This window comes from Sphaerodactylus townsendi, linkage group LG16 (assembly GCF_021028975.2).
Source record: "Sphaerodactylus townsendi isolate TG3544 linkage group LG16, MPM_Stown_v2.3, whole genome shotgun sequence".
In the NCBI taxonomy this organism is placed as follows: Eukaryota; Metazoa; Chordata; class Lepidosauria; order Squamata; family Sphaerodactylidae; genus Sphaerodactylus; species Sphaerodactylus townsendi.
In genome coordinates this window covers 6226969-6249976 of record NC_059440.1, presented here as the reverse complement: position 1 = coordinate 6249976, position 23008 = coordinate 6226969, and the positions used below count along the sequence as shown (strand labels likewise).

Genomic DNA, 23008 nt, shown 5'->3' with positions numbered 1-23008 from the left:
TGGCGAACCTTTGGCCCTCCAGATGTTATGGACTACAATTCCCATCAGCCCCTTCCAGCATGGCCAATTGGCCATGCTGGAAGGGGCTGATGGGAAAGTAATCCTGCTTATCTGGAGGTAATCAGCTGACACGCCTGCAACTCAAGGAAGTAATCATTGATCCAGATTTAAAGATGGTCTCATCAGTTTCCTCTCTTCCTGATCAGGGGTCTGCAATTGGCCATGCTGGCAGGGGCTGATGGGAATTGTAGTCCATGAACCTCTGGAGAGACACAGGTTGCAGACCCCTATTCTAGATGGAGTATAGTAGCGCTTTGATTAATTGCTGATGTCCACTACATCCCTTACAAGCAAGCCCTTTTTTCTGTGTGCCCCTACTAAAGATGACGGACAACCCATACCTGGTGCGTTTGACCTGTCTTTCGTGAGGCTACTGCCTAGCAAGCAGTTTGAGGTTGCTGCTTAACTGCCTCCGGGATTGCAGCCTGTTCCCTCACCTGTGTTGGAAAAAATCTAATTTCTCACTTTGATAACACTTGACTGAACAGTCCCTCTTATGACTAATCTTATGGGAGGTTTTTTTCTCTTGCCGTAGGTGAACCCAAGCCGTCTACCTGTGGTCATTGGGGGCTTGCTCGATGTCGACTGCTCTGAAGATGTCATTAAGAGCCTGATCTTAGTTGTGAGGGGCCAGTTCTCCACAGACGAGCTTGTGGCTGAAGTGGAAAAAAAAGAAACAGGTACTTCCTGTGACCTCCTGGAATGGAATTGTCCTGCTCTTCGAGTCTCTCAAAGAGCTGCAGCCGCCACCCACCAGATGAGCCACATTTGCCTCCATCCTTGGCTTGGGGCCTGCACCTCAAGGAAGCTCACAGCTGCACCCCTTCCTCTAGTGACAGCTGTTTCAAGTTGAGAAGCACCTGCCCACCTCAAACGCCACCTTTGCACCGACTTCTCTGAAACAGGAAGCAGGTGCCACATTGGGGAACAGTGCTCAGAAGAGCCACAGGTGGCTCCCAAGCACTGAGTGAGTCTCACTGGGTAAAGAGTTCTTGGATAACGAATTGGGTCAAAGAGTGCCTCTGTTGCGTTTCAAAACTACTTGTAACCGCCTGACCGAGAAACAGTTTTGGGTTGTTTTGAGCCCTCAGGATGCCTTAATCCGGAACAAAATGAGTCCCTGAGTGTTTGGATCAGGGGTCTTCAAACTATGGCCCTCCAGATGTTCAGAGACTACAATTCCCATGAGCCCTACCACTTGGCTATGCTGTCAGGGGCTGATGGGAAGTGTAGTCCCTGAACATCTGGAGGGCCATAGTTTGAAGACCCCTGGTTTGGATGTTCTCAGTGATCCGAAAAGACTGATTCGGTGGAGCCAAGACCAAGATCAATACTGTTTGCCTGTGGCTCCCTGATAAGTTTGCTCCCTTGCATGCCTCCCCTCCCTCCCTCCCCTTTCCTTGCATGCCACCCCCCTCTCTCCGCTCAAGTGGGTGGGCATAATCTGTCCACCGATGCCAGGCCCCCTCCCTTGCATGCCACCCCTTACTCCCTCCCTCACTCCCCTTCACTTGCATGCCACCCCTCCATCTGCTAGGGTGGGTGGGCCATGTCCAGATGCCAGGCCCCCTCCCCCTCCCTTGCATGCCACACCCTACTCCCCCCACTCCCCTTCCCTTGCATGCCACCCCTCCATCTGCTAGGGTGGGTGGGCCATGTCCAGATGCCAGGCCTCCTCTCCCTTGCATTCCACCCCTCACTCCCTCATCCTCCTCACTCCCCCACCCTTGCATGCCACCCCTCCATCTGCTAGGGTGGGTGGACCATGTCCAGATGCCGGCCCCCTCCCCCCTCCCCTCCCTTGCATGCCACGGCCACACTTCTGAACCCAGGGCTTCTAGCTGCTGAAGCAGAGACTTCAGCGTAGTGTCCACATGGTCACCCTGCTGCTGTCAATTGCTAGCAAGGCGTTTTCCTTGACTCTGCTTGGCTTGTGCACTTTCTAGAACCGGTGCACTATTTCAGCTTGACTTCAGAACATCCTACAGTTTCCAGATGGGGAAACCGAGACAAGCATTAAGCAGGGGTTGAGTCCAGCCCTCCCAGGCCTGGCACTTCGAGGGCTTAAAAGTGTGTCAACCCCGCTTTCTGAAGGACGGCCTCGCACAGGCGTTGGAGGATGTCTGTTTTCGGAACCAACCGATCTCAAATACATGTTCTCTCTAGGTTGAAGCTGCTCCTTCCGTGGTTGGAAGCCAGAATTCACGAGGGCTGTGAGGAGCCAGCTACGCACAATGCCCTGGCTAAGATCTACATTGACAGCAACAACAACCCTGAGAGATTTCTGCGTGAGAACCCCTACTATGACAGCCGCGTGGTGGGGAAGTACTGTGAGAAGAGAGACCCTCATCTGGCGTGCGTGGCTTATGAGCGTGGCCAATGCGACCTGGAGCTGATTAACGTGCGTATACGTTTGGGGAGTGTCACGAGACAGGCTCAAAAAGGTTTTCCTGTTGTCCTAGGGCTCGCACTTCAAATCAGAGGCGTAGCTGGACCAGAAGCGCTGCGCTTGAGTCGCATTCTAATTTCAGTCCCCATGCCCCAGCGGGCCTCCCCGACCCGCCCAGTACCTCCAAGCCTTCCCCTTTACTCTTAGTTCGCTTTCCTTTTTTTAGAACTTTCAGGCTGCAGTAAAGGCCTGTTCTCAATGCAAAATGGCCCTGGTGGGGCTGTACTTCCCAGGAGACCTTGTGAGCCCCAAGGTCTCCTGGGAGCCTGGAGTTCCTCAGGCCGCTTTTATAAACAAACCCCCCGGTTTGCAGCCCGAAAAGTGCTGAAAGAAAGGAAATCAACTAAGGTAAGTGTGTGGAAAAGTGCCCGCGAAGGAAGCAGGGGAAGGGAGGGGCTTGGCTTACATTTCCGCCCCTGGCGTATGCTTCCATGCACTTGGCCCTTGCCCCAGCCCCCTTGTAGCTCCGTGACTGCTTCAAATGCACAAAACCAGGCTTTCTCTTCTGCCCTGCAGCTTCCGAGTAGAGGCTTTTTGAGTATTTTTGCCCCATAGAATTCCTCTGGGGGCATGTCACTGAACCAGTGTAGGAGTGTGGTATGACCGCACCTCTCTTCTTTCCCTGCCCCCCAAAGTCACAGAGCAGCTATTCCTACGCTTATCACGCTTGCAATGTCGATTGCATCATAATGCTTCTGTGGGTGCAGGAATAAATCATGCGGCAAAACTTAAATGGAGTTAGAAGTTGATGCTTAGTTTTTGGCAAGATAGTGGTCTTGAGTGGCCTAATACCACTGTAATTTCTGTGTAGTGGAATAGAAGTTTCTGAGGCTGCAACTAAACTGGCCAATTGTCTTGCGCTTTGGAGTCAGCGCTGTGTACCTTTAAATTGCTTTCAGTGTGTGGCTGTAGTCTTTATCAGCTCTCTTTGGGTCGGGACGTTACTGCTGTTCTCCTTAGGAGCAACTTGATGAAGCGTGAAGGTTAAGACCGTGTATCTAATCTTGGAAGGGCTGGCTTGAACGTTCCAGCTCTGTCAGCCTGGAGCTGTGGAGGCTTCTCTCAAATTCAGATTAGCCTGTGGCCACTCCCACACGCGCCAGCTGGGTGACCTTTGGGCTAGTCCGCAGCTTCACCGGAACTCTCTCTAGGCTACCTACCTCACAGGGTGTTTGTTGTGAGGGAGAAGCGCGAGAGATTGTAAGCCCCTTTGAGTCTCCTGCAGGAGAGAAAGAAGGATATAAAACCAAACTCTTCTTCTTCTTCTTCTTCTTCTTAATATAACCTGGGAATTTGGGTCAAGGGGGCAGCTTGTCCAAAGGGGCCAGTTACCTGCGGCCCAGGTAAGCCTCTTTTCATCAGTTCAGCTTTCTTTTATCCAGATCGAATGCTACAGTTTGGGGCAAAGCTTTTTGTTTCCAGTGCCCCCAAAATGTCAGTTTGAGCTGTGACGTGACCTCTGTCCCTGGCCTTTCAGGTGTGCAATGAGAATTCCCTCTTCAAGAGCCTCTCCCGATACTTGGTGCGCCGCAAGGACCCTGAGCTGTGGGCCAGCGTATTACTGGAAAGCAATCCTTACCGAAGACCGCTGATTGACCAGGTATTGTTTCTCAGCCTTCTTTGGAAATGCCAATGGGTACAGCAAGTGAAAGCAAGAAAGGGTGACCATTACCCGCCTCCTGTGTTTGTAGGTTGTGCAGACAGCACTGTCGGAGACTCAGGACCCCGAAGAAGTGTCTGTCACGGTCAAGGCTTTCATGACAGCTGACCTACCCAACGAACTGATTGAGCTGCTGGAGAAAATTGTCCTGGATAATTCCGTCTTCAGCGAACACAGGTTGGTGTGGGGTTTGCTCTTCTTTACTTCCTTCCTCCTTCAGTACTACTTAGTATGTATCCGTTACTCTAGAGCCATGGTGGCGAACCTTTGGCACTCACCATTAGCCAATCCAGCCCCTTAACTGATAGTTTGTGGAAGGATCAACCTAATAAGATTCAGTGGACTGCCGATGGTGAGCGGGCCTTCCACAATCTCAAAAACTCCCTGTTCCACTCACCGGTCCTTCAGAATCCGTATTTCTCGCAGCCCTTCATCATTTTCGTGGATGAATCTGAGTCTGGGCTGGGGACCATCTTGTTGCTGGGGGTGGAGGGGATGGAACACTCTATCTTCTTCATAAGTCTCAATCTGCAAGCCACTGAAAAGGCCTATACCCGTGGTGGTGAATCTATGGCACTCCAGATGTCCATGGACTACAATTCCCATCGGCCCCAATTGGCCATGCTGGCAGGAGCTGATGGGAATTGTAGTCCATAACATCTGGAGTGCCAAAGGTTCGCCACCATGGCTCTAGAGAGCTTTCAGACTCTTCTGGGCAACCCTGAGATACCGTGGCAGGTAACCAGAGATTTCTTAATGAGAAGATTTACCGGTAGTTGTAATAGGCCAGCTTTCCTGGAAGATAGCTTGCTCACCTTCCCGTGCAGTGGACAGTTAAGACTGCAGTAGGTTTGTGCGTGTGTGTGAGAGACAGCTTGGCTTATGCAAGGCTACAGCGAAACCTAAAAAGCATGGTCCACTATTTGTGTGCATTCTATTATCTCTCTCTCCCCCTGCCCCTCAAGACCTTTGAATCCCCAGCAATACCCGGGGGTAAACAGCGTCCCTCTTTGTTGAGTGGCCAGATCATTAGTGATACAAAAAGGTGGACTTTGTTCGGAAGCTTAGTATGCTGAAGTAGCCCTTGGTCCTCTGAAAAGTTTCCCACTTGTGTTTTGACAGTGTTGGCTCTTTAGAGCAAGGGATAGCAAGTCTTGGCCCAGTAATGGTGGCTGGATGAGATATAAGTGTAACATTCAGAGTCCATACAAAAGTATCTTCATGAAAGCAGAAAGATCTTTATAATATGTCTTGACGTAACATGGTTCTTGAGAGAGCTGACAGGCAAAAGGACAGTGAAGTCTAAGGAAAACTTTTTACCCGCCTTTTCAGATACTGATAAACACATTCACATACTCCAGGCTGAGCAAGTCTGGGAATAGCGCCAAGTAAGAGATAGCACAAACTGCAATGGGAAAACAGGTGTAAGAACGCAAACCGTCAAATTCCATTCTCTTCTTTACAATAAGCTAGCTAGGCTGTTTGTTTGCCGGGACTCTGGAAGTGAAGAAAGACCATAGGATGTGGTGTTCCGCTTCCTGGAAAAAACCTTATCTTTCATGAAGTTTCTAGCTGTCGGGGTTGTAGGAAAATGTTTGACAGGACCCCAGAAGTTAAAGAAGACTACTTGAAACCTAAAGGTAGAGCTTCATTAGTAATAGCCTCACATCACTTGACCAGCACAAGAAGCATGAATTATGCAGATCCTTTGAAACGCTGCAGCCTATCTTGAAAGTTTGCTCAATTTGTAACTGCTTCCTTTTTTTAAAAGCCCAGATTTTTTTTTCAGCCTATCCAGAACGTAGAACAGTGGTTCTCAACCTTCCTAATGCCGCGACCCTTTAATACAGTTCTGCATATTGTGGTGACCCCCAACCCTAACATTTGTCCGTTTACGGATGGGGAACACTTGATGCAGAGAGAGTCTTAAGCTTAATTCCCTGTGAAAGATTCGTTCGACCCCCCAAAGGGGTTCGCGGCATGGAGTTGAGAACGCTGGCGTGAATATTGGGGAAGGCGGTGGCAAACTGCCCCTTAAACATAATCTCCTAGTAAATGTTACGATGTGACTTCACCTAAATAAATCCAACAATACACACGTTGCACTCTGGCTGTGTCCAGTCTTATATATTGATCTTACGTATAATTAAACAACTTAACACTTCTATTTGTATTTACATTTCCTTATTTCTCTGACAAAGTTCTTAAAGATACAGCATAAGTCTTCCAACTCTTATAACTACACATAAATAATCACTTAGTCCATTCAATTCTTTGTTCAGAAACGAAGCTTCAGTTCCATATAGTCCATATTCCAATTCTGTAGGTTCTACATAAAAACGTCTCGTGCGTATAGAACGTTTTTTGTGCGTCTTCCTCAGTATGTCAGTATGTTCAATCAACTTCCAACAGTTCTTTGAGGCTTCTAATGGGTATATTGGCTTTCTGTTAAGAGTTGCCCGCTCCCATGTTTAATTATATGTAAGATCAATATATAAGACTGGACACAGCCAGAGTGCAACGTGTGTATTTTTGAGTTTATTTAGGTTAACGTTGACATTGCACTCTTAAAGATAGTGGGGATTGCTACGATGTGACTTCACCCCATGGGTCAGTAATGCTCAATGCGCGCACAGAGACTATTTTTACCTTTATCTGGAGTATTCATGAAGGTTCAGATAAGCATGTTTGTACCTTGCAGGGCACCTCCGATGAATGCATAGTAATTTGGGGGAATACAGGACATATATAGCCACCCTATTTGGAGTCTCAGCAGTGGTTCTTCTGTGTATGACCAACAGCAGCTCAGTCTTGCTACCCGAACACAGGCGTCAAATTCCGATCTGGGTTCATTTGGAACTGCAGCTACTGATCTGTTCCTTTCTCCTCTGCTCTCTTTAGGAACCTGCAGAACCTGCTTATCCTGACAGCAATCAAGGCCGATCGCACCCGCGTCATGGAGTATATCAACCGCTTGGACAACTATGATGCTCCTGATATAAGTAACATTGCAATCAAAGCAACGAGGAAACTTTTTTTCGGCGAGGCCTAGCGCTATCTTTAGGAAGTTTGATGTCAACACCTCTGCTGTGCAGGTAACGGCTGGATTCTGAGTTGGGGGGGGGGGGCGGCAGATGATCTTCAAGTGGCGCAAAAAACCCTCTTTGCCTTACACGTGGTGCTGCCTCAGAGGGCGACGGCATCTCCTCCTTTGGGGGTTTTTTAAGAGAGGCTGGATGGCCATCTGTCAGAAGAGTACTTTGTATGTTCCTGTGTGGCAGGGAGTTGCTCAATGGCTCTTGTGGTCTCCTCCAACTCTATGATTCTAAACAGTAGAGACACAGCCTCACCTCCAGCTTAGCTGCTGAGGCTGCCACTTAGCTGCTGAGGCTGCCAGGTGTCTCCCTCCAGTCCTGCTGACATTTCATAGAAAATGGTGCCAGTCAGCCTATGATCCAAACGGGCATCTTCCTTCCTTCCTTCCTTCCTTCCTTCCTTCCTTCCTTCCTTCCTTCCTTCCTTCCTTCCTTCCTTCCTTCCTTCCTTCCTTCCTTCCTTCCTTCCTTCCTTCCTTCCTTCCTTCTTTCTTTCTTTCTTTCTTTCTTTCTTTCTTTCTTTCTTTCTTTCTTTCTTTCTTTCTTTCTTTCTTTCTTTCTTTCTCTCTCTCTTTCTCTCTCTCTCTTTTTTCTCTTTCTCTCTTTTTCTCTCTCTCTTTCTTTCTCTCTCTTTCTCTCTCTCTTTCTTTCTCTCTCTCTTTCTTTCTCTCTCTTTCTTTCCCTTTTTCTCTCTCTCTTTCTTTCTTTCTCTTTCTCTCTCTCTCTCTCTCTTTCTTTCTCTCTCTCTCTCTCTTTCTCTTTCTTTCTTTCTTTTTTCTTTTTTCTTTCTTTCTCTCTTTTTTTCTTTGTTTTTAAATGTATAGGCCGCCCTTCCCCGAAGGGCTCAGGGTGGCGAACAACAGAATAAAACAGCATATGTTGCAGTTTAACAATTTTAAAGCGCACAGAACTACCAATAACCAATAGAAACTTTAAAACATAAGCAGGTGGCGATAAAAACTTAACCCCCTCCCTCCCCCCACCGGAGCCCACCGGAGGCCAGATGTAACCAGATCTTGACTGCCTGAAGATTTCCTTGTGATCAGCCTCTGTGTCCTCAGTCCATTCCTGGCTGGAACCAGTCCTGGCAGCAGGGCGGCAATATCAAGCATTTGCTATGGAGCCTTAAGGGCCCAACAGTATCAACAGCAGAAAAGCATTCCTAGCCAGCATTCCGGCATGATGCTGGCAAGGGATGATGGGAACTGTAGTCCATAACATCTGGAGGGCCGCGAGTTTGACACCTATGGGTTAGAGCAGTGGTGGTGAACCATAACTCCAGATGTTATGGACTACAATTCCCATCAGCCCCTGCCAGCATGGCCAATTGACCATGCTGGCAGGGGCTGATGGGAATTGTAGTCCATAACATCTGGAGTGCCAAAGGTTCGCCACCACGGGGTTAGAGAGACCTTATTGTGGTACTCTGCCAAAGGTCACTGCTTCTGCATTTCTCACTGTATTTTCTATACGTAAGAATCAGATTAATCTAGATTTCCTCTCATAAAGTTGTCCACTTCACAGGTAAGCCCTAAATCCAGCTTCGGGACCTTAACGGCAACTGTCTGCTCTGTGACCCTAGGTTCTGATCGAACACATTGGAAACCTGGACCGGGCGTACGAGTTTGCCGAACGCTGCAACGAGCCAGCCGTGTGGAGCCAGCTGGCCAAAGCTCAGCTCCAGAAGGGGATGGTGAAGGAAGCGATTGACTCCTACATCAAAGCAGACGACCCTTCCTCGTACATGGAAGTCGTCCAGGCTGCCAACGCTAGTGGTAGGTCTTGAGGTTGCATTTTCCAGCACCTGAATGACCTTTGCGGGAGCTGATGAATCTCTAGGCAGGATCCTAGAGGTTCCTATTTCTACTCGCTGTGGAATTTTGTATCTGCTGTCTTGATGACAAGGGGTCCCAGAGGGCTTTTGGCGTGGGTGTGTTGACTTGATTTCCATTCTGTAAACGCCCTGGGTGGTCTGTGTGAGCTGTGCGTTTCCAACTCAGCAAGACCCTGAAAGCAAACTTCTGCAGAAGGCAGCAGGGTGTACTTGTCTCCATTAAAATACCACGATCGAATCACTCCAAAACATCAATGCTCTGGGTGCATGCTAGAAAAGTTCTGCCTACCAAATGCTGCGGGCATAAAACAGGAATAGAATATTGTGGATGGGCTGGGGCTGAGGACTTAGGACCGTGGTGGCGAACCTTTGGCACTCCAGATGTTATGGACTACAATTCCATCGGCTCCCTGCCAGCGTACACTGGCCAATTGGCCAGGGGCTGAGAGATGAATATTGCAGTCCATAACTATCTGAAGGCTCTGGGATTACTCCTGGCTTAAAGTGTCCAACTCTTTGTCTCTCTGTGTTTCTTGACCATTCTAGCCTTCTGGTCGTACTTGAACATGATGTGGTATTGTTCCTTGTGCAGAGATAGCTGGCACCCCCTTCTTCAAGTAGATCTTTGGCTTCCAATCTTGATCTCCTTGATCTGAGATTAGCAGACCAGATGCTCGGGAGCAGCAGCAGCAGAAGGCCCTTGCTTTCACATCCTGCACGTGAGCTCCCGAGGGCATCTGGTGGGCCACTGTGAGTAGCAGAGAGCTGGACTAGATGGACTCTGGTCTGATCCAGCAGGCTCGTTCTTATGTTCTTAAGGCCATTGCTTTCACATCCTGCATGTGGCGAGGCTCCTCAAAGGCACCCAGGGGTGAGCGCTCGCGGTATCAAAGTGCTTTGGACTAGGGATGGACTCTGGTCCAATCCAGCAGGCTCTTTCTTATGTTCTTAAGGCCCTTGCTTTCACCTCCTGCACGTGAGCTCCCAAAGGCACCTGGTGGGCCACTGCGAGTAGCAGAGTGCTGGACTAGATGGACTCCTGAGGTCCTGATCCAGCAGGCTGGATTTCTTATGTTCTTAAGGCCATTGCTCCATCACTGCGTGTGAGCTCCCAAAGGCACCTGGTGGGCCACTGCGAGTAGCAGAGTGCTGGACTAGATGGACTCTGGTCTGATCCAGCAGGCTCGTTCTTATGTTCTTAAGGCCCTTGCTTTCACCTCCTCTGCCGCGTGAGCTCCCAAAAGGCACCTGGTGGGCCACTGTGAATTATCAGGAGTGCTGGGACTAGATGGACTCTTTCGAGATTGATCCAGCAGGCTCTTTCTTATGTTCTTGGGCTCTGCTTTCACATCCTGCATGTGAGCTCCCAAAAGGCACCTGGTGGGCCACTGCGGTAGCAGAGTGCTGGACTAGATGGACTCTGGTCTGATCCAGCAGGCTCTTTTCTTATGTTCTTAAGGCTGCATTGCTACATCCTGCATGTGAGGCTCCCCAAAGGCACCTGGTGGCCGCATGCAGTATCAGAGTGCTGGGACTAGATGGACTCTGGTCTGATCCAGCAGGCCTCGCTCTCTTATGTTTCTTAAGGCCCTTGCTTTCACATCCTGCATGTAGGCTCCAAAAGGCACCTGGGTGGGCCACTGCGAGTAGCAGAGTGCTGGACTAGATGGACTCTGGTCTCATCCAGCAGGCTCTTTCTGATGTTCGTATGTTCACCCTGCTGTGGTAATGCTTCTCTGATCCAGCATGCTGGGGGAAGGAAACGACCTTGGTAGGAACTAAGGGTGGGGCTGTTCTCCCCTTCCCATTCTCTGGCCTGCCAAATCACGGATCCGAGAGAGTAACAGAAGGAGCTGGAAATCTGAGCAGCTTTGCGCTCGGCTCCTGAATGAGGATTCTTTGCTGAGGCTGAAGAAAGGTAGGTTTATACACTCCTCTTTTCTTTGCTGAAAGGAGTCCACCTACAATCGCCCTCCCGTGTCCACAACAGGCACCTTGTGAGGTAGCTGAGGCTGAGAGTGCGTTCTGAGAGAACAGAGACTAGCCCAAGGTCACCCAGCAGGCTGCATGTGCAGGAGTGGGGAAATCAAGCCTGGCTTTCCAGATCAGACTCCGCCACTCCTGCCTGGAGCCAGCAGGGTGTAGAGGTAAAAAGCAGGTGAACTCTAATCTGGAGAACCGGGTTTGATTCTCCCCTCCTCCGTATGAATGGTAGACTCGTTTATCTGGTGAACTAGATTTGTTTCCTCACTTTTACATTCCTGCTGGGTGACCTTAGCGCAGTGATGGTGAACCTTTGGCACTCCAGATGTTATGGACTACAATTCCCATCAACCCCTGCGAGCATGGCCAATTGGAATTGTAGTCCACACAACATCTAGATTGCTGCAAAGAATACGGGCCTACATCGCCTAAGCTGTGAATAATGATAGTTCTCTCAGAACTCTCTCAGCCCCACCTACCCCAAAAGGGGTCTTTTGTGGGGTGAGGAAAATGAAATTGTCAGCTGCCTCCAGTCTCCTTACAGGAGAGAAAGGTGGGGTATAAATCTAAAACTCTCTCTTCACTTGTGACCACTACATTGTGCTGGCTTTCTTTCCAGTGGGAATAAGGTTTTTTCTCACCTTTCCTTCTCCTTCCTTGGGGATAGGCTGAGTCAATGGCCTTTTTGGTGCCTTTCAGTGTGGTGAGAAGCAGGCAGGTGTCTGGCAGCCAGAGCTTTTGTAGCCTTGCCTCTTTCCTTTTGTCTAAGGATCCCCCCACCCCCCAAGTACAATACAATACAAAAACCTTTATTGGCATAGCAAGGTAAAATACAGATGGACACAGATAGGAGTACAAGATTTAGAAAGGATGTGGTTGCCATCTATATCCAGTTGTAGTGTCAAAAATTGCAGTTGGTTTACATAATCAGTTTGGTAGCATAGCATAAGCTTTGTCATAAAGATAATATTTTGGGTATTGTCGAAGGCTTTCACGGCCGGAATCACTGGGGTGCTGTGTGGTTTCCAGGCTGTATGGCCGTGTTCTAGTAGCATTCTCTCCTGACGTTTCGCCTGCATCTGTGGCTGGCATCTTCTGAAGATCCTCTGAAGATGCCAGCCACAGATGCAGGCGAAACGTCAGGAGAGAATGCTGCTAGAACATGGCCATGCAGCCCGGAAACCACACAGCACCCCAATATTTTGGATGTTGGTTCAATTATGACATGGGGAGAGTTATGATTAGAAGAATAGACCAATGTACACTAGTTCTAGGCCTTATATATCCCATAGGGGGTTCCTCCACTGGACAGCATATTTACCCAAGTAAGGGTGGGAAAACAGTAGCTGAACACGGGTGGCCTTGCTTTTTTCAGCTTCCTGTTGGATGACTGCCCCTTAATATCCCCTCCCCAAAATAGCAAAAATAGCATAATTTAGGGAAAGCCCCCCCATTTATTTTTGTTGGGAGGACCACACCTGGTGCGTGTGTTTCCCTCGCAAAAGTAGCAGAGCGGCACAGAGGCTGAACACAGAGAAGCTTACCTGGTCACACACACGTGGCTGAGCTTGTTAGAGAGAACTTCAGACACAAAAGAAAGTCAGAGTCGTTTGTAGTTTCTAATCTAATAAAAGGAGTATTTATTAGTGAACTCCATTCTGGATAGAAAGGTGGAGAGATAGGTTCACTATTCTATTCTAGCTGGATGGAGGCGGATGCTCGAGGCATGCATCCTCTCCGTAGGCATGGTGAAAGTAAGATGGAGAAGTTCTGAGAAGAAGAAGAGTTTGAATTTATATCCCCCCTTTCTCTCCTGTAGGAGACTCAAAGGGGCTTACAATCTCCTTGCCCTTCCCCCCTCACAACAAACACCCTGTGAGGTAGGTGGGGCTGAGAGAGCTCCGAGAAGCTGTGACTAGCCCAAGGTCACCCAGCTGGCATGTGTAGGAGTGTACAGGCTAATCTGAATTCCCCAGATAAGCCTCCACAGCTCAGGCGGCAGAGCTGGGAATCAAACCCGGTTCCTCCAGATTAGATACACGGACTCTTAACCTCCTACGCCACTGCTGGAAGAAGGCGAAAGCAAGGGAGGAAGTCCCTAAGAGTATCAGTCTACATCAAAGGGACAGAGTCAGCATGATAAAGGTGACAAATTCCTAAGTCCCTATCTAGCCACTAGCTCGCTAGTAAAAAACCCCTCTGTAGGATGAGGCAGGAAACAGCGTAAAGTCCCTTTCTTCCAACAATTTTGGGCAGCCACGTTGCTTTTTGAAACATCATGTCTCATCCATCCCCGTGTCCCCCCCCCCCCCCCGCAATGGACAGGGACCCAAGTTCACGGTGGAGTGCATTTTGTCCTACACCAGATGTGTGAACAGAGTCGCTCAGTATAAGGAGTGTACGACAAAGCAGCAGATTGTTCTGCTGACCCGGTTTTTTTCCAGCTTTGGGAAGCTTGTGTTCCGTGCAGTAAGAAAGAGCGACTGTTCGGCTCTGACAGAACTCCACACAAACAGCCAGAGTCTAAGTACAAATCAATCAGTACTCTGGTGGCTCATTCCTCGGCTTTTGCCAGCATCGTACATGCCGCAGCACCCCCCCCACACACACACACGGGGGGGGGGGATTAACAGGCATCCCCTGTTCCAGTGAGCCTCCCTGGGCTGGTTCTGAAGTCATGGCTTTAAAGCAGAAAGTTCCCCGGCTCGCCGCGTGTTGTCTGAACTGAGCGAGCATGCTGGGTCTCTCCTGCCACGTGACCAAAGTTGCCTCTTTGTCCCTGCCTAGGAAACTGGGAAGAGCTGGTGAAGTATCTGCAGATGGCACGCCGGAAGGCCAGGGAGTCCTACGTGGAGACCGAACTCATTTTTGCTCTGGCTAAGACCAACCGCTTAGCCGAACTGGAAGAATTCATCAACGGGCCCAACAATGCCCATATTCAGCAAGTGAGTGCTTCCGTCATGTTATTGATGTGGGTATCTGCGGGAGTCTTTGGCTGGGTCCTTGCTGTTCTTGCAGGGCTCGGAGGGGTAGCTGGTTTGCTGCTGGCTGGGCAGCCGACCAGGAAGCGGAGCTAACATTTGCGACTGTAAAGTTTTACTGAATGAAGAAAATCTTCCCTCTGAATGCATTTGTGAAGATGGAGGTATTTCCTTTACAGCAGCGTTCACGTTTGTGGAGGAATTGCAGCGTACACAGCTCTCTTTAAGAAAGTATCCAGCCTTTGTAATGCGTTGAGACCAGTCTGTGATGCTAAATAGTGCTTGATCTCAGTTGGGCCGATGAAAGCGGAGAGGTCGTTTTCAAGGGTATAAATCGCTTTTGCCTCCTCAGGTTGGTGATCGCTGCTATGAGGAGAAGATGTACGATGCCGCCAAGCTGCTGTACAACAACGTATCCAACTTCGGCCGCTTAGCATCCACGCTGGTCCACCTGGGCGAATACCAAGCGGCGGTCGATGGCGCCCGGAAAGCAAACAGCACCCGAACATGGAAAGAGGTGGGCCTTTTGAGTCGGCTTGTACTTGCTGCCACCAGGTATGGTGGGGCATGAGCTTGGGCGCTTTGACCGGGCAGATTCATTACAGGGGAGTGCAGGTCTATTAATATTATTACCTGGCAGGCAAATAGAGCCTCTGGGTAAAGATGCTGAGCGTGAATGGGATGGGCGGAGTCCTTCTCCTGAGCTGAGAGCTCTTGGGACCACTGCTGGGTAATGTGGAGTCCTAGTCCAGGGGTCTGCAACCTGCAGCTCTCCAGATAGTAATGGACTACAATCCCCATCAGCCCCTGCCAGCATGGCCTGATGGGATTTGTAGTCCATGGACATCTGGAGAGCCGCAGGTTGCAGACCCCTGGACTAGTCCAGTCCAGCAAGGCTGTTTACTTCATTGGCAGTCTGTGCCTAAACGCTCTTAAGCCTTGAGAATAATGGTAGCGAAAAGGGATTTTTAAAATCCCGATTCAATTGGCCGTTGTGGAGGGGCTTAAGGTTAAAAGTGGATTAGGCTTTCTCCCTTTCTTCTCTTCCCAGCGCTAAGAGCTACGTGTCTTTTCAGGTTTGCTTTGCGTGTGTCGATGGGAAGGAGTTCCGCCTGGCCCAAATGTGTGGCCTTCACATTGTGGTGCACGCGGATGAACTGGAGGAGCTAATTAACTATTACCAGGTAAGGGAAAGTCTGGGATCTGCCTCCTTATGCTTTCAGGAGGTGGCTGTTAATTGCTGGGTGTTAATTGGCATGTGTCTGTCTTTCCTTCCCTCAGGACCGTGGCTACTTTGAGGAGTTGATAACCATGCTGGAAGCTGCGCTAGGGCTGGAGCGGGCCCACATGGGGATGTTCACAGAATTGGCCATCCTCTACTCAAAATTCAAGCCTCAGAAGATGAGAGAGCACTTAGAGCTGTTTTGGTCCAGAGTCAATATTCCTAAGGTAATGCACACGTTAAAAAGGGTGCCTGCGTTAAAAGGTAAATGTGGCTGTAGCAGAAATGTCCCCCCTCCCCCAATTCTGTGTTAACAGAGGCTTAATGACTCTGGGGAGATGCAGTGCAGGAGCGAAGACAGAGTCTAAATCCCCTGCTCAGTTGTGCCCTTGAGCCCGTTGCTACTTGTCAGTTGAATTACCCTTATGGGATTGACAGACTAATTCCCAGACATGTTGCCAAGAGCTCCCTTCGAATAACAGCACCGTAAAAGTGGGACTGTGAAGATAACGGTGTGGTGGTTAAGAGCCGTGGACTCTTAATCTGGAGAACCGGGTTTGATCCCCTGCTCCTTACCTGAGCTGGCAGACTCTAATCTTAACGAACCATCTTTGTTTCCCTTGTTCCTCCACATGAAGCCTGCTAGGTGTTCTTGGGCCATTCACAGTTTTCTCAGAACTCTCTCAGCCTCACCTGCCTCACCAGGTATCTGTTGGCAGAGGAATGGAAGGTGATTGTAAGCTGCTCTGAGAATCCTTACAGGAGAGACGGGCAGGGTGTAAATCCAAACTGTCCTTTTTCTTCTAGTGCCCATAGAGTAGACTCACTCCTTCAGACAAACAGTATTTGGGGAGGAGGGGAGGGCGCACCACCTACTGGCATCTTATCACTGAGTACGCCCGAGCCAGAGCTGTTTGTGTTACGCCCATGGTGGTTATATGCCTTGAGTTGACGTTTGGTGGGGATTCGTCTTGGACTAATCGCTTCGGTGTCAAACTCGCGGCCCTCCAGATGTTATGGACTACAGTTCCCATCATCCCCTGCCATCATTCTGGCAGGGGATGATGGGAACTGTAGTCCATACCATCTGGAGAGCTGCGAGTTTGACAGCTGTAGACGAATTGGTGGAATCCAGCTTGTCTGTCTGTCCCGCTAACAGCAGAGCATATTGCTGGCACCCGTTAATTGCAGCGGAGGACAGTTCTGTCGTAAGCTGTTTCCAGATTTGTCGTACAAAAGTTTATCTGGGTTGATTTTATTGTTGTAGCGTTTATTGATTGGGGGATGTATTTTACCATGATTGTATTGTAAACAGCCCCTGAATCCCTGCTTTGGCATGTGGAGGGCAGGTTATAAACATGACAGTTAAATATATAAAAATTAGATAAACCTAGGAGTGAAAACGCTGGATCCCCATCCCAGGAGCTGAGGGTGATGGGCCAGGATCAAATATAGTGTTCAGTTAGGTTTTAATTTGTTTCTTTCCCTCCTTTCTTGTTTTTCTGTTATTGTTGCTGTCTGTGTATGCTTTAATGTGTCTTGTGTGTTGTAAAAATAAAGAAAATTATTTTGAAAGAAATATATAGCGTCTAGGCAGGTTGGCTTCTGGACGGTACTAGGTTCATAGGCTGGCTTCACACGATGGGGTAGAAAATGTTGACAGGGAGAAATTTTTCTCTCTTTCTCACTATACTAGAACCAGGGGCCATAGATTGAAAATGCTGGGGGGAAGAATTAGGACTAATAAAAGAAAACGTTTCTTCACGCAGTGCGTGATTGGTGTTTGGAATATGCTGCCACAGGAGGTGGTGATGGCCACTCACCTGGATAGCTTTCAAAGGGACTTGGACAGATTTATGGAGGAGAAGTCGATCTATGGCTACCAATCTGGATCCTCCTTGATCTGAGGTTGCAAATGCCTTAGCAGACCAGATGCTCGGGAGCAGCAGCAGCAGCAGAAGGCCCTTGCTTTCACCTCCTGCATGTGAGCTCCCAAAGGCACCTGTTGGGCCACTGCGAGTAGCAGAGTGCTGGACTGGATGGACTCTGGTCTGATCCAGCAGGCTCTTTCTTATGTTCTTATGGTGCAGAATTCCTTGCCACAGGATAATAGTAAAGGCGATTTTATGAAAGATCTGTTGATCGGCCTTGAAATCTAAATCAAACGTAATAGATAAGGGGTGTCCTACGGCTCACTATGAGGCTCACTAGCGGTGGGGACAAGCCGGAGGAAGGTCCTCGCCAGCATTTCCCAGATCTGGCTGGGGGATAACTGCACTGGACTTAGGCTGTTCATCCCAAATCCTTTCTTTTCGTTGTTCCACAGGTTCTAAGAGCAGCTGAACAAGCACACCTTTGGGCAGAGTTGGTCTTCCTGTACGACAAATACGAAGAGTATGACAACGCCATAATTACAATGATGAACCACGCAACAGATGCGTGGAAAGAAGGACAGTTCAAAGATATCATCACTAAGGTACCGCTGTCGTCTTCGATGCTCTCGCAGGCTTTTTTTCTCCTTTCAGGCTCAAATGGGAAATCTCGTGTTCTCTCTCACTAGAGCAGTGGTTCTCAACCTGTGGGTCGCGACCCCTTTGGGGGTCGAACGGCCCTTTCACAGGGGTCGCCTAAGACTCTCTGCATCAGTGTTCTCCATCTGTAAAATGGATCAATGTTAGGGTTGGGGGTCATCACAACATGAGGAACTGTATTAAAAGGTTGCGGCATTAAGAAGATTGAGAACCACTGCACTAGAGGGAGAGTATTCAGAGCAAGGATAGCCCCCTCCTCACTCCACGGGCACGGACATCTGGACAAACATGTCCCCCTCTTGTTCTAGGCTTTTGCACAGGTCACCTTGATTTCCCTAAGCTAGCTACAACACTTCCATTCCCTTAGGGGAAACTGCAAACCACTACTTACAGCTTTGCTCTTGGATTTTGTTGGTGGTTTTTACTAAAACTTTATGTTGTATATTTTACTAAAGTTGTTCTGATATGTTGTAAACAGTTGTGGGATCTTGGTTGGGGGGGGTGGTCTGGACACAGAATGAATGATAACAGCATGCTTAGGGGTATTTGAACCCCTGCTCAGTTATTGTTTTTTTTAAAGTCATGGCTGGCTTCTGTTCCAAAAAATACCGCTCCTGGCCTGCGCTATAGTGTGTGTCTTGTTAGTGGAAGAGGTGACCCCCAACTGGCCTCCATACCTCCTACTTCTTACGGGGTGGTGCAAACTTAAGCCCCTCCCTTCTGGTGGGAGGAGCTCCCCAGTTCTGGCCCTGTCTCTACAGCTGCAACGCCGTAAAGCGTTCTTCTTCCGGTGCAGTTAGTTTGCTCTACCGCACCATGTGTTTTGAAGTGGCTTAGTCAGCATAATTTCTGCCCTGCTTTGCTACAGCTTAGGGCAGGAAGAGAGCTGGACGGCTCCTGTGTCTGCAGAGAGTCTGGAAGACAGGCAGCTCGTTCGGCAGCTGGGGAGAGTAGGGCTGGAAAGTTACAGGAAGCGGTTTGCCACATTGAGGCATTTTTTGGGGGGGCACAGCTTCTGGGTCGAGGGCTGGTGGCCTCCACGCAAGCTGGCACCTTCTGTTGGCAAAGTAAGGCATGGATGGAGAAGACTTGCTAATCTCTAGAGTGGGACCGGAAGGTCTTCAGATGCACCGGAATAGCAAGGGCACAGCAAGAGATGCTGAACAACCGTATTCAGCAGCTTCTGGAGTCATATGTGACATTCCAAAAGGGCAATAAGTGTAGCTTGTTTGGTTTTTAGCCAGTTCAGTCAGGGGGTTACATATACAGCTAGTGATTCCGGCAATCCCCTCACAGAAAGACCATCCGGGGCCCATTTTGTGGCACGCAAAGACCATTCAAGTTGAGGGCATGCTGACTCAGTCGCTGTTTTCTCCTTTTCTTGGTGTGCCTGACGCAGCTGTTTTCCTGTGGCTGTACGCCATACTGCCTCCGAAATCTGTAGCGTGAACATTTCCTGCATCAGTGGCGCTCTCTCCCTCACCCCCCCAGCTGAACGTAGGGGAAGTGCCTACAACAAAGGCCCGATTGATGTGGTTGTGGGAGCCAGCTGTGGCTTTGTGGCAGGATCTGTGTTGTCTAGCAACCCTCGGTCTGCAGAAGCGTGAGCGAGCAATTCTTGTTTTTTTGCCACAGGTGGCCAACGTGGAACTGTATTACAAAGCAATCCAGTTTTATTTGGAGTTTAAACCGCTGCTGCTGAATGACCTGCTGATGGTGCTATCTCCTCGACTGGACCACACCCGTGCCGTCAACTTCTTTAGCAAGGTATCAAATGCCTCCCCAAGCTCTGGTTGTCCCCTCTCCAGCGAGTGGCTGGCTGTGCTTCACCCTTGTCAGCCCAAGAGGCAAGGCAGTTCAGAAGGAGAAGATGTATACCACTCAAATTTGATCCTCCACCCAGTCACCTAGAGGTTCCTTGTACAAAGAAGGCAAACCACCTCTGTTAAGAGACACTGGTCATGATCCAAAGACCTTCTTCCATTGCATCCTTTTCTTGGGGGCTCCAGTGAAACTTTGAACTTGTTTTATCCAAATCCAAAACCTTTATAAGGCTTAAAACCGGAGTGTGTCATGAGTTCCAAATACAATAAGAAGATCATTATTGCACAACTTGCAGTACACAGAGTAAAAATGTAGCCACAGCTTCAGAGATTTCAGCATTAGAGTTATTTAGAAGCTTAGCCATTTTTATCTTATCAGAAAGGAGCATAAATCCTGTTGGTAATGCAGTTCTCAAATCAGTTCTGATGTTGTATTTTGAACAGTGAAGCAGAATATGAGAAAGTGAATCAGTTGTATTAGGACAGAAACGACAGCAACGCTCATTTTGTGGGATATTAGAGAAGCAACCTTGAAGATGTACTGACGGAAAAGAGTTACACGTTGCTCTAGTCATGACCCATCTGCAAAACTTGTTTTATCATAAACTTTTTTAAAGAGCCTCTTCCCTTTCCAGGGTCGGTGTGTCATGTAAAGGGCTTCCATCAAACTTGGGCCATGAGAACTGAGGGGTTGTGTGCACCCAGTAACCTAGAGGTTCCTTGTACAAAGAAGGCAAACCACCTCTGTTAAGAGATACTGGTCATGATCCAAAGACCTTCTTCCATTGCATCCTTTTCTTGGGGGTTCCCAAGAAGCTTCTTGGGGGTTCCCATGAAACTTTGAACTTGTTTTATCATAAACTTCTTTAAAGAGCCTCTTCCCTTTCCAGGGTCGGTGTGTCGCGTAAAGGGCTTCCATCAAACTTGGGCCCCGGGCCATGGGAACTGAGGGGTTGTGTGCACCCTAGCCCTCCTTCAGTCTGTGAATTGGGTCTCCCAAGGCATGTGAAAAGTCCTTCCAGCTTGCAAAGAACTTGTGTTGAAATCAAAGCCACAAGGCTGGAGTGCCTGTGGAAAACAGTGGATTTGACACTGGTTGTCTCCTGGCTTGGCTGGCCGTCTGGGTCCTACTAGTGCCTCGCCTGTGTCCCTCGAGACTCAGGGTGCCACCGGCACTGTTTTGGATGTGCCAGGGCTTTAAAGGCTTTTGGTCCACCAAATCAACAGCAATCCTTGAAACCACAGCAGTAATATCTGTTTGTATATTGTTGAAGGCTTTCACGGCCGGAACAACTGGAGTGTTGTGGGGTTTCCGGGCTGTATGGCCGTGTTCCAGTAGAATTTTCTCCTGATGTTTTGCCTGCATCTGTGGCTGGCATCTTCAGAGGATCATATATCTGTTTGTGTCAAACAGATTGTTACAGGTCAAACACCGTTGCTATCAAGCAGCAGTAATACCACAGTGGTCATATCCATTTGTGTCAATGAGGAAAGCCGTACATAGCCTTGTTCTTCTTCTTTTTACAGGTCAAACAGCTTCCTCTAGTGAAACCCTACTTGCGTTCAGTTCAGAACCACAATAACAAATCAGTGAATGAATCTCTGAACAATCTCTTCATAACAGAAGAAGACTACCAGGTAAGGTGTTCACTTCAGGAAAGTTGGTGCACTCAAAGTAACCAGTCTTCGTATAATAAAACTCTCAAGCTTAGCAGACTTTAAATGGACTCCCCACTCCACACATTCCTTGGACAGATTTAAGGAGGAGTCGATCTCTGGCTACCAATCTTGATCCTCCTTGATCTGAGATTGCAAATGCCTGAGCAGACCAGGTGCTCGGGAGCAGCAGCAGCAGCAGGAGGTCATTGCTTTCACATTCTGCATGTGAGCTCCCAAAGGCACCTGGTGGGCCACTGCGAGTAGCAGAGTGCTGGACTAGATGGACTCTGGTCTGATCCAGCAGGCTCTTTCTTATGTTCTTATTCTCAGAGGGCTCCCAATACAGGCTTTGCAAAAAGCAAGTGTCACTTGTCATGTTCAAAGTGTTGACTCCCCACTGGAAGGGGGCTCCCTAAGATGACCGTACACCCCCTCCCTTTTTTTTGAATGGGTGGGGAGATTTTAGATTTTGTTTGGGTTTTTAGGATGGGGCTATTGTGTTACTGTCGTTGGGTTTTTACCGTTTGTAATTTTATTGTGGTATGGTTGCATGTAACCCGCCCTGAGATTGTGGTCAAGGGCAGGGAATAAATGCAAATAAATATGCAAATAAATAGAACAGTTTTTTTAAAAAAAACCTGTACCTCCTCCCAAGGCGCTCAGGACATCAATAGATGCCTACGACAACTTTGACAACATCTCGCTCGCTCAGCGTCTGGAGAAGCACGAACTGATCGAGTTCAGGAGGATTGCTGCGTACCTCTTCAAAGGCAACAATCGCTGGAAGCAAAGCGTTGAGCTGTGCAAGAAAGACAGGCTATACAAGGTGGTGGTCTTGCGTGCTTCACAGAATCGTTGGGAGGGTGGTGGGAAGGAAGAGGGGAAGACGACGACGACGACTTTGGATTTATATCCCCCCCTTTTCTGTCCTGTAAGGAGACTCAGAGGGGCCGACAGTCTCCTTTCCCTTCCCCACCTCACAACAAACACCCTGTGAGGTAGGTGGGGCTGAGAGAGCTCCAAAGAGCTGTGACTAGCCCAAGGTTACCCAGCTGTGTTGGAGTGCACAAGTTAATCTAGTTCCCCAGATAAGCCTCCGCAGCTCAAGTGGCAGAGCAGGGAATCAAACCCGGTTTCCCAGATTAGAGCGCACCTGCTCTTAACCACTACACTATGCTGGCTCAGATGTTTTCCTTCTTGGGAAGCCTGCTCATTCCATCACCTTCACTTGTTGGTCTCCGGCTCAAGGGTTTTTAGGCCATGCTCGGTGACCTCAACCAGGTCTCCTCCTCTGCCAAAGTTAGACGCTGTTTGTCCTTGGAACGGCAGGCATTTCTCCACCTTCGTTGACCTGCCCTCTGCTTCCTCTCCCTGCGCCAGGATGCCATGCAGTACGCGTCCGAGTCCAAAGACACAGAGCTGGCGGAGGAACTCTTGCAGTGGTTCTTGCAGGAGGGCAAGCAGGAGTGTTTTGGAGCCTGTCTCTTCACTTGCTACGACCTTCTCCGGCCGGACGTGGTCTTGGAGACTGCCTGGAGGCACAACATCATGGACTTCGCCATGCCCTACTTCATTCAGGTCATGAAGGAATACTTGACCAAGGTAACGGCCTGAGCCCGCCGCCCAGTCAGCCCAGGGCCTCCCCGTTAGCCGCTCGCTGTCCTGTTTGTCTGGTCCACCTCTGTTGTGTTTGTGCTACTAACACCTGTGT

The 23008-nt window shown here is 49.1% G+C and overlaps 1 protein-coding gene across 1 annotated transcript in view; it reads left to right on the top strand.

Moving 5' to 3' along the window:
* The window catches only part of CLTC (clathrin heavy chain), a 72083-nt gene that overhangs the window by 38355 nt on the left and 10720 nt on the right, over positions 1-23008 (top strand). Inside the window, 16 exon segments of the mRNA XM_048519374.1 lie at positions 596-733; positions 2222-2461; positions 3987-4109; positions 4201-4346; positions 7071-7209; positions 7211-7264; positions 8847-9039; positions 13869-14026; positions 14415-14579; positions 15139-15246; positions 15344-15511; positions 17611-17760; positions 19451-19582; positions 21166-21276; positions 21953-22123; positions 22678-22899. Of these exon segments, the coding sequence (XP_048375331.1) occupies positions 596-733; positions 2222-2461; positions 3987-4109; positions 4201-4346; positions 7071-7209; positions 7211-7264; positions 8847-9039; positions 13869-14026; positions 14415-14579; positions 15139-15246; positions 15344-15511; positions 17611-17760; positions 19451-19582; positions 21166-21276; positions 21953-22123; positions 22678-22899 (2418 nt within the window).